Genomic DNA, 10427 nt, shown 5'->3' on the forward strand with positions numbered 1-10427 from the left:
TTAATACCACAATTTTAATTTGTCTCAAAATACTAAATAAATTTTTGGTAAGCAAAATTAACTAATCTAACTGGCAAAAAATTAACTAATCTAATTGGCAAAAATTCTTTGTAATTAACATGGTGTAGTGATTTGAAATTTATACTTCGTCTAAGATTTAAAAGGAAAATATTGAGAGTTAGATGCGTAAATTGTTATGAAAAATTTGCACTAAGATGTAAAAGAATATTCTACTTTTTTTATTTTATTTTAGGTCGAAATTCTACTTTTTTATTTGTCCCAAGTTTCCAACACTTTTCTTAACAAAACGGGTGTGACCCATATCGTTGTGGGAGGACTATTAGACTTTTAAGTTTTTTTATTCGTCGTTTCAACAGAGGAGAGAGATTGCTCAGAAGGAAGGGGAAAAAAAAAGGGGAGAGAGATGGGTGGAGCCCAGGCGATGAAGAGAATCCCTCGCATCAAGTTTCCTCAGAGACATCCCAAACCATCTGGTCTGTCGTTCTAATCGCTTTCTGAACCATTGGTTTCACCTCAACATATTGATTTTACTCTCCACTAACTTTAAGGTCTCTGCATGTATGTACATATGTGTTTGAATTTATGCTGTATTTTTGTTTCAATTCTTATGGGTTCTGTTGAATTGGCCTAAGATTTGTGCGTTGCTTGTAAATTTGGGAACTTTATTTATGTCTTATTTTCTTTCTCTGTATTTACATTGAATCACAGATTGGATATGTGATATCTCCAAAACGCCTAATGGTATGAACTATAGACTGATTTCAATTGGTTGCTTTTGTAACATGTTGCCATTGGTTTAAGCTTCTGGGCAACCATTTGTGTGAGCTTAATAGATTGATAGGTTTCATTTACTAAGATTAGCTGCCTCGATTGGATGGAAATCTCTGTTTGTTGGTTTAAGTGCATAAACTATTCGGCTTGGCTGCATCATGCAAATGCTGAAAGTAAGGTGTAGGCAGTGCTTAAAATATGGGAATTGATTACATTGAGAATAGGATTAACCGGAAGATGCCACTTGGGGAGGGAGCCTCAAATGTAAGTTTTGAATTTTCTGCTGGTTCCTGAATGTTTCGGCCTAAACGTTATACTTTCTGAGGTTGGTGAACTAATGCAACATAACCCCAAATCCAATCCCCACTTTTATTGGTAGTTGTTGATCTTTAATTGATTTGGCGGTTTCATTCATTCTGATGTGGTGACATGTACGCGAAACAAGTGGGCAATGCTACAATTTAGATTGACAATATGGAGTCATATAACTTAGGGGAACCAACTTTTGAGTTTTCTTGTTTTGATTGCCTCATGCTCAGTCATGTAATATTCAGACTCGAAGAATCATGTAATATGGATTCAAATTATGGCAACATATAAATATGTATGGGATAATGCTATTTTATCAGACAGTTGGACTGTTTATGAGAACTGTTGATAAGATGAAATCCTGTTTGAATTTGCAGTCATAATTGACAGTCTAAGAACATTAAATACATACATTGTGCGTGTTGCATATCTATCGGTGTAGCAAAATTGGACATGCATGATGAATCTATTGTTGATCTTCATCTTAATTGTAATCCTCATTTTCAGCTATTGTTTGAAGTTTCTTACTTGTTCTTCTCCATTGAGTCATACACATTTGTTTAGATACTATGTTGTTCTTTGTGGGTCATAGTTCGTGTTTTTTCTTAACACTTGTAATTATTTACTTGGCAGGTTCCGAATCTCGCGTTCAAGCAGAACCTTTGGCTGGTGATGCTTCTCATACTTTCTTCTCCGGTTCAAAGGCCTCAACCACCACCACCTTAGGAGGAAAAGCTTCTCTTCAACCCGAACGAACACCAGTGTCCAAAGAGGAGATTGAGGCCATTTTGGTATGTGGAACTTTCCTTTTTGTCTCAAGAAGTTCTACACTTATGGTTTGATTCATCAAATTTTCATGCAATGAATTTTGCAGCCTTAAGTGCTTCCTCTGTCTTGTGATTTTAATCACTATTGAGGCTTAAACAAATAATCAACTGTGTAAAAAGGATAATGCTTGCCTCTTGATGCGTCATGTATTTATTGGTATTAAGTGGCGAAAATGGCTAAAGTGGCTAATGTTGTGAAAGTGGTGGATTCCTCAGTTTCACTAATAGTTAATAAATCTATGCTAAGTCAGCAGTTGTTAGGAAATTCCTCTTCACTGTTTAAGATACATGTATTGTTCGCCAAAAAGCTATGGTATATGATGAATGGTGATTCTTTTTGATATGTGAGTTATAAAGTGTGAACTAAACATTTGAGTCTTGATCAGGATGGGCGCTAGTCCAGTGAACCATCGTCATCAAAATTTTGAAAGGGCTAATGTGATAAACTTGAAATCAATTTTCTTGGCTAATGTGACAAACTTGAAATCAAATTTCTTGTCTGTCTTTTCTTTGGGCTTGCACTTATTTACTTATTTATGTTAATTGTCTTTGGGCAGCTGGGTGGCTGCATCTGATCCTGTGTGGAGATTGAAGTACAGAGGACTATGTGTTGGGCAATATTTTGACCCTTTTTAAGCACCTGGAAGCATCCAGAGTTGACTTCTTTCTATTGTTTGAAGAATAACCTACTAGCTGAAATTCATAATGATAGACAACACTTTGAACAATAAAGATGTGATCTTGATTGGCATCCTAATGACATGTTTTCTCTTGTAGTCTTGTTCATGCAATTTACAATACAAGTGGTTGCCATTTAAGCTAGAAATTTCAGTACTGCACATTCCGAATTCGAATACATATGCATGTGATAAAGTTTCTAAGGGAATGACTCATTCAACAAGTGGGTGCCATTTAAGCTAGAAATTTCAGTACTGCACATTCCGAATTCAAATACATATGCATGTGATAGAGTTTCTAAGGGAATGACTCATTCAGAATCCTTTTGGAGAAAAGGTTCGAGGACGGCAGATTTGGGATTTTTGCCAGGAGGGCCCTTGTCTCTGCGCAGGAGCTCTCCCAGTCGGAAAGTAATTAACCTATCCCAATTCCCTCCCTCAAAAAGAACCCCAGCTTTCCCATCGGTGATTCGTTGTACAATGCCACAGTACTTGTAATAAGGGCTATTAGGGTTGTTCACAATGGCAATCATACCAGGCAGCAACAATGGCAATTCAGGTGCTTTTGGCTTCTTTGAGCTCACAAGTGCCGCAGTTGATCCAGAGTCTGCAACCAATGGCTTTTTGGGAGGTGGGTTTTTCTCAATGAACTTTTGCAACCCCTTCTCACCACCAGGAAATCCCCCAGTAAGCCCCATAAGCTCCTTTTCAAAAGCATCTTCTTGAACGCTTTTAAGAGCACTTGCCGCAGAACTATCTGATTTTTCTTCATCTGTTTCAGCAGCAACGGCTGCTGATACTTGTTCTTCCACATCTTTTTGTTCTTCAACATTTTTTGTAAGCTCTTGTAGCAGACCTTCTTCACCATTGCAAAGCCCTCTGCCTCCCAAGATTTCAGATAGATTGAATTTGGCACATGGCCTTAGGGAATGGATCGATGGCTGTTTGTGAATTGTGAAAGACGATTTATGAGCACGATTGGAGAGATCATTTTTTCCAAGAAAATTGGATTTGAGAAGACGGCCTTGAAAGCTTGGGAGAGTTATGTTAGAAGCCATGTTTTACCACTGCAATCAACGGAGAGAGAGAGAGAGGAAGAAGAAGAGAGAAATATCATCACTTTTAATTTGTGGCCACAATAGACTCTTGTTGGGTTATGTCCTATGATTCTATCTTCCCTATCTGTTTGATGCCTGTAGTATTATTGTCTTCATCTGTGATGTAGACCAGCAAAAAGACACGTGCCAAACACTTGTACCCATCATTTCGATATACACACCTCATCGTTTGGGATCAGATGAGACACTCATGTATCGGTTTCAATTATTTGTGAGTGTGTTGCCGTATATGACAGTCGAACCTAAGACTTTCTTCCAATATAGAGTGTGGAAAAACGTCAAAGGCCTCCAGAGGATTGGGCTCGTTGTGTGGCCCAAAAGAAATATTTTTTTTTTGTGTGGTCCAAATGCCCAAAAGTGATGGTAGTGTGCAAAATTTGACAATGTGTTCCCTCCATTTGGGCATGGCTGAACCTGACGTGGCAAACCAACAAGGCAACAAGTAACCCGGGAATCTGAACGAGGGTGATCTGGTCATTTCACATCAATCAGAAACCCCTTGAGTCCACCGTCTCCTCCGTCCCAAAACCCTCTCATATCATCAAACCGCCATTTTCCTCCGCCCTCTCTCGCCGGCAATCTGAGCCGTCAGATTCCGATGAAATCGCTACCCACTCTCACCGTCGCTGGATTTCTATCTCGATTTCTTTCCAATTGTACTTTTTAATCAACAAAAACAAGTTTTTCATTTCTCAGCGGAAGTTAAACAACCATGGGGAAGAACTCTCGACAGAAGTGGACTCAGAAGCAGAGCAAGCACAGCTCAAACGACGCCGCATTAGACCACTCGGATTCAGAAGAGAAGATAGAAATAGTTGACGAAGAAGATAGCGAAGTAAATACGAAAAGAAGCAGGAATTGTAAAGAAGAGAGCTCGGTTAGGGTTTCTAAGGATTCGCGCCCCGATGAGAAGCGAAGACCGCGAGAGCGTGGCAATGGAGTCGAATATTCGGCTGAAGTCGAGCACATTGCTTCGAAGAGGAGAAGAGATAGTGAGAGGAAGGTTGGGAAGGAGAAGGTTCCAGAAGTTCGTAGAAGAACGGAAGACAGTGGTAATGTGACTGAATTCTCTGTGTGGGTGTTTTCCATTGTGCTTTGAGTTTTTGCTGTTTCTGGTGATGATTGCAATGTAGTTTGAGGTTTTACTGCATCTTGATGAATTTTTTATTTTTATTTTATTCTTTTCCAACATTGCTGTTGATGATTTGAATACACATTTGAGTGCGGTCAAACTGATTGATATCATGCATCTGAAAAAAGTATATATGTTTGAATTTGTAGAGATGCTTCTGAAAGATGAGGTGCGAAATCCCGAGCTAAAGAAGGAGCTTGAGAAACATATTAGGAGGAGCAGGGATGACTCTGTTGAGAAGGGAAAATATAAAGATTATGTGAGAGATGATAATGAAGATTCAGCTGAGGTCGAGTACATTGCTTCAAAGAGGAGAAAAGATATTAAGAGGATTAGGAATGATGTGAAGGAGAAGGTTCCAGAGGTTGGACAAGGAATGGATGACATGGGTAATGTGATTGAATTCTCTTTGCGAGTGTTTACGCTGTGCTTTAAATTTTTTATTTTTTTATTTTAAATACTTTTATTGTTCCTATTAATGTTTATTGTACAATGTGCAATGTAATTTGAGGTCTCGATGCTTCTTAATAAGGATATAATTCATCTTTGAAAAGTTTGTATTGATGATTTTTATACACATTGACTGCACTCAACCTGATTAATATCATGTATCTTTTTAAGTTTATATGTTTCACTGTGTAGAGAGGTATTTCAAAGATGAGGTGCGAAATCCCGAGTTAAAGAAGGAGCTTGAGAAACAAATTGGGAGGAACAGAGATGGCTCTGTTGACAAGTCGAAATATAAAGATTATGTAAGAGATGATAATGATAGTTGGCGGTCTTCAACGGGCAAGCATGCCAAGGATAGAAGATACATGGATGATGAAAATTATAAAGACAAGTATGTCGAAGATGGTGACAGAAGTTATAAGGTGAAGCACGGAGAAGACGGTGACAGAAGTTATAAGGTTAAGCAAGGAGAAGACGGCGACAGAAGTTATAAGGTTGAGTATGGAGAAGATGGCGACAGAAGTTATAGGGTTAAACATGGAGAAGATGCAGAGAGAAGTTATAAGGATAAGTATGGAGAAGATGGTGACAGAATTTATAAGGTCAAGTATGGAGAAGATGGTGACAGAAGTTATAAGGATAAGGATGGAGAAGATGTTGGCAGAAGTTATAAGGTAAAACATGAAGAATATGGTGACAGAAGTTATAAGGATAAGGATGGAGAAGATGCTGACAGAAGTTATAAGGTAAAGCATGGAGAAGATGGTGGTGACAGAAGTTATAAGGTAAAGCATGGAGAAGATGGTGGTGACAGAAGTTATAAAGATAAGTATGGAGAAGATGGTGACAGAAGTTATAAGGTCAAGTATGGAAGAGATGGTGTCAGAAGTTGCAAGGATGGATATGGAGAAGATGCTGACAGAGATAGGAGGCACAGGGATAGCAAGTCTAAGGAAGATGTTGATTGGAAGAAAACACACTGGGAAGACAGGCACAAGGATGAGCATGCCTTAATAGATCACAATGGTGACAGGTCAGGTACTAAGTACACTAGGGATAAAAGTAATGCTGGTGGAATTCGATATAAGAAATCAAGATTTGATAGTAGTAATTATGACGATGGTCAAAACACTAGATACAGTGAAGATAGGGGAAAGAGAGATGATGATAAAGAGGACCAAATCTACAGTAGGTGCCTAAGTACCAGGGAACACGCTGATGCAGAAAAGAAAATTACAGGCAGAGGCATGGTAAAGTCTGTCGATGATAAAGAAGATTCTCACAAATGCTGTGTTGATGCAGACTTTAATGCAAGTCATAAAAGACAGATGAGTTTCCCTAGCTCCTATTCTCATGTTGCGAAAGACGAATGCAGGTAATTGTTTTTCTTCTTATTTTATGTTCTCATCATGTGGTAAGGATTTTTAGAGAATGCAGTCTTGTATTGTACTTATGAATGCAGCAAGTGTTGTTATGTTCAAATGAATTTCTTTTTTGCATCTTTTGTGTCTGCTTGCTGCAGCAAGCATTGTTTTTCTTAGAAAAGGCATTTGTTGTTCAGTGTTGAAAGGTTATGCATGTTTCAGTGCCTAGTTGTAGTGGTTTTTGGAATGAATGGTATTGTGCCAATAATTATCTGTTTCAAAAATGGACTTTGTAGACCATATTGATAAGTGACATGAAGATGAATGAGTTGTACATGGATGTCGGGCATTAATCCTCTATGATGAAGGGAAATATTGAACAATGTGACATGCTGAAACTTTTCTAATTCAGTCAAATTAGCTTGTGACTACTTTTATGTGTTCTTTACAATTTTAAGTAGCAATTTGCATATAGGAACTTGGAGTTTGTCTGGATATGTCATAACGATCTTATGGTTGCTAGTGCTTCATTTTTTTTTTTATTTTGGTAATTTGGTTTGACAAGAAGCAATCACTGTCAAAATATTTGTGCTCTAGAACCTCTACTAATGAATGTCCTTGTGGACCTTCTTTAGGCACTCAAGGGAAGCAGAATTGATGTCTGGTGACTCTGAACCTCAAGAAAGGGTTAGGCATAGTCTCCTTCATTTTAAGGAGGTTGCAGATGTTCGTGGAGTACTCAAACAGTCTTCTTTGTCTAAGCCTACCAAGAGACTGATTGACAAGGATGACAGCCATTTAGGTGACTTATCTGCTGAAAGGTGCTTGAATCCTGATGCCTGTGCTTCTGCTGTGCATCTAGTTGATGATTCTAAGTTTACCACACTTGGTATTAAGGGGAGTTTTGATAGTAAAGAATTTGGAAAGAGGAGTGGTGTTACCAAGGACAGAGACTCATCTGGTACTGAAGGCGAAGGAAATTTGCAGAAGCATTCAGAGACACCTCCTACAGGTGAGTTATCCCGGGAAGATATTGATGGTTTCTCTTCTTTATCTTCTGTCAAAGCTGATCAATTGCCTAGCAACTCATGGTCCAATTTTCCTCCACCTCGCCATCGATACAAGAGAAATAATAGTTCCATTGTTGGACGAATGTATGGCAATGCCAGGAACGGTGCTCCAGTTAATGCCTGGAGCGCTGTTCCAAATCGGCCTTCTCCAGTAATGAACAGCTTCACTCATTTCAGTCATGGTCCTCCCCCTGTTGGTTTACATCCAGTTATGCATCAGTTTTCTGCTTTGCCAATGTATGGTGTCGGACCTGTGATGGATATACGCTCTTTATTTCCCCATCGTATCCATGATGCTGACAGGTTCCTCAGGCAAGACCATTCATTTGGGTGGCAGAATCCTATTGATGGCTCTCAGCCTCCTCCATTGTTTGCGTGGGATGAAATTAACAGTGTTGCCCGGACTAATTCTCTAGCATATGGGAGGCTTGACTGGAACCATAATAGAGAACCAATTGATGGCCAGCGGTCGGAAACAAGAACAGATCTGTGGAAGGGCCCACATGATGGTGTGAATCCAGAGTTGCCTTCTGTACTTCAGGCAAAGGATCCTGCAGTACGTATACAAGAGGATGAAATTTGGTTCGGAGCATCAAGTCTGCTAGTTCAAAATGAAGAGAACCGGTGTGATGATCTTCTGGACAAGAGTCAGAAGATTGAAATTGGTCAAAACGGTGATGCTTTAGCAAAGGAACCACCTAAACCATCCAACAGTATTGCTGAACAATTACCTGAACTTTCGAAGATATCCAAGGATGATGATGATCGTCTTTGGCTTGTATATCTTTCTAAGCTTGATATTTCGGCAGAGCTTACTCATCCAGATTTATATAATCAATGCCTGAAACTAATGGATGCAGAACAGAGTCAAAATGTTGATGAAGATTCTTTGAAGCTTCTCTATCTGGAGGTAAAATTTATAATTGGATCTTGTGGTTTATCTACTATAATGTTAATTTTTCGATCATAATGGTATTTTCTTTGTTTTACAGGAGGTTGTAAAAACCCAAGCAGAGCTTTCCAAACTTAACTCGAGTGCTTCTCTTTTTGTTGCCATAAACGATTGTGTTTTTCAGGTATGAACATGGTCAGATGTTATATAATTAGTACCAAGTTACCAACATAAAGTGATCTAGAAATTTGGACCCTTTCATGATTATGTTATAAAATACAACAATTTTTTGAGTATTGGTATTTGGTTTTGTGATAGCCTAATATATGGGTTTAACACTTCTGATTTGTGATTATTTTGTAGAGAGCCATGTCCTTTTACAAGCAGCAGAGGGCCATACCTCTCCCCTCATTATTCAACAAACAGAAAGCATCATTTTGTAGTGCAAAGAACATGGATTTTGTTCCAAATTGTGCCCTAGAGAAGCAAACAGAGCCAATTTCATCTTCCAATGGGTCCAAACCAGAGCAGTTGCTTCCTACTTGTTCTGCCCCCTATAAGAAAGTATACGAGTCTGTTTCTGTTGTCGGTTTGGACGCTTCAAATGGCTGTATCAACGACAATTGTCCTACTATCGACCATGCGTCGCAATCTGCTCCTGGCTCACCTGGTCACCTGAGCAGAGCCGGTGACTCCGGAGGTGGTGAACATTCTGCTGGTAGCGCGGATGATTGGATGTTAGTTGATACTAGGTGTGATCATATACCATTTTCAGAAGTGTCTGATGAGGGTGTGATGGGTCACTCAATTGGGTCTGGGTCAGTGAATGTAAGTCGGATACATGCTGCTTTTGAAAGTACACATTGAAACAATTTCTACGTTGTTTGTTTCCGATCAAAATTATGCCTTCTCTTTATCTCATGATTTGTGGTTGCTGCCTTTGTTTACTTCATTCAGTCTGATGCACTTTTTTGTTATCATGTTTCTACATTGCATGAATAGTCTAGGTGCCTGGATCATCAAACTGTTTAGGTTCATATTTATTTATGAAATAGGAAGCCAATCCTTAATTACAATTTAACAAATAAATATAATTTCATTTTTATTTTAAATATTTTTAAATAACTCTAATCTTCGTAGAAATGCAGAATAAAAGAAAAGAAAAAAAACTGCCCTTTTAAATAACTCTAAACGTATTGTTTTGTTTTGTTTTTTTATTGCAAGAGAATTGCAATAGGCATGACTATTGTTATGCGCACCCTGGCTGGAATTTAAAGAGTCGGTAAAATGCACAAGTCAAGAAAAGTTTTATTAATTAGAAGATTAATATGTAATGAGTTTTCAAATTCGTGGTTTATAATACTAACTAGTGTAGTGGTTTGTAACATGAAAGGTCCTAGGTCGAGTCTTAGTATAGTGTGTGTATGTGTGGAGTTTAGTATGTTATCGTTATCTCAATAGAAAATGTTCTAAAAAAATAAAACAAAAATAATCATTGAGATATTTAAATCTGAGGTTTTCTATGTTCATCATTTTCTCTCATATTAGTGGCGGATCTATCAAGGGGAGAGTGAAGGCTATGTCTAGCTCCCACTCTGTCCTTGTACTTATGAAGTCCCGCATAATGGACAAATCGTAAACAATTGTGAATTGTATTATTCTGTGCTCCACTATGAACACGAAAAATTATTGGATCCGCCGCGGGAGACTATTGTTATGAAATTGTCAACAATCAGCAGCGCCACGTCATTCAGTTGTCAATGATCAGCAATGGTTTGTGCATGTCCACCTTGGAG

The 10427-nt window shown here is 38.5% G+C and overlaps 3 protein-coding genes across 4 annotated transcripts; 2 read left to right on the forward strand and 1 right to left on the reverse strand.

Annotated features, from left to right (window-relative positions):
- The first annotated feature begins 325 nt into the window (after nucleotides 1-325).
- LOC103337639 (uncharacterized) lies at nucleotides 326-2704 on the forward strand. Its single transcript, XM_008240807.3, has 3 exons — nucleotides 326-494; nucleotides 1735-1892; nucleotides 2486-2704. Exons 1-3 carry the CDS (start codon nucleotides 425-427, stop codon nucleotides 2501-2503), a joined length of 246 nt encoding a protein of 81 aa, XP_008239029.1. The 5' UTR covers nucleotides 326-424; the 3' UTR covers nucleotides 2504-2704.
- A 37-nt stretch (nucleotides 2705-2741) lies between these two features.
- Nucleotides 2742-3749, reverse strand: LOC148915254 (NAD(P)H-quinone oxidoreductase subunit S, chloroplastic-like). Its single transcript, XM_089041196.1, has one exon. It carries the CDS (start codon nucleotides 3661-3663, stop codon nucleotides 2917-2919), a length of 747 nt encoding a protein of 248 aa, XP_088897322.1. The 5' UTR covers nucleotides 3664-3749; the 3' UTR covers nucleotides 2742-2916.
- Nucleotides 3750-4139: 390 nt separating this feature from the next.
- On the forward strand, nucleotides 4140-9547 carry LOC103337637 (uncharacterized). Of its 2 annotated transcripts, XM_089041195.1 has the most exons (7): nucleotides 4187-4775; nucleotides 5005-5244; nucleotides 5498-6051; nucleotides 6091-6680; nucleotides 7305-8649; nucleotides 8732-8815; nucleotides 8995-9547. In XM_089041195.1, exons 1-7 carry the CDS (start codon nucleotides 4436-4438, stop codon nucleotides 9496-9498), a joined length of 3657 nt encoding a protein of 1218 aa, XP_088897321.1. In that variant the 5' UTR covers nucleotides 4187-4435; the 3' UTR covers nucleotides 9499-9547. The 2 variants fall into 2 exon arrangements, with proteins under 2 accessions (XP_008239025.2, XP_088897321.1); XM_008240803.3 differs by having other exon boundaries at nucleotides 4140-4775; nucleotides 5498-6680.
- Nucleotides 9548-10427: the final 880 nt, after the last annotated feature.

This window comes from Prunus mume, linkage group LG7 (assembly GCF_029339155.1).
Source record: "Prunus mume cultivar Tortuosa linkage group LG7, ASM2933915v1, whole genome shotgun sequence".
Taxonomy (NCBI): domain Eukaryota; kingdom Viridiplantae; phylum Streptophyta; class Magnoliopsida; order Rosales; family Rosaceae; genus Prunus; species Prunus mume.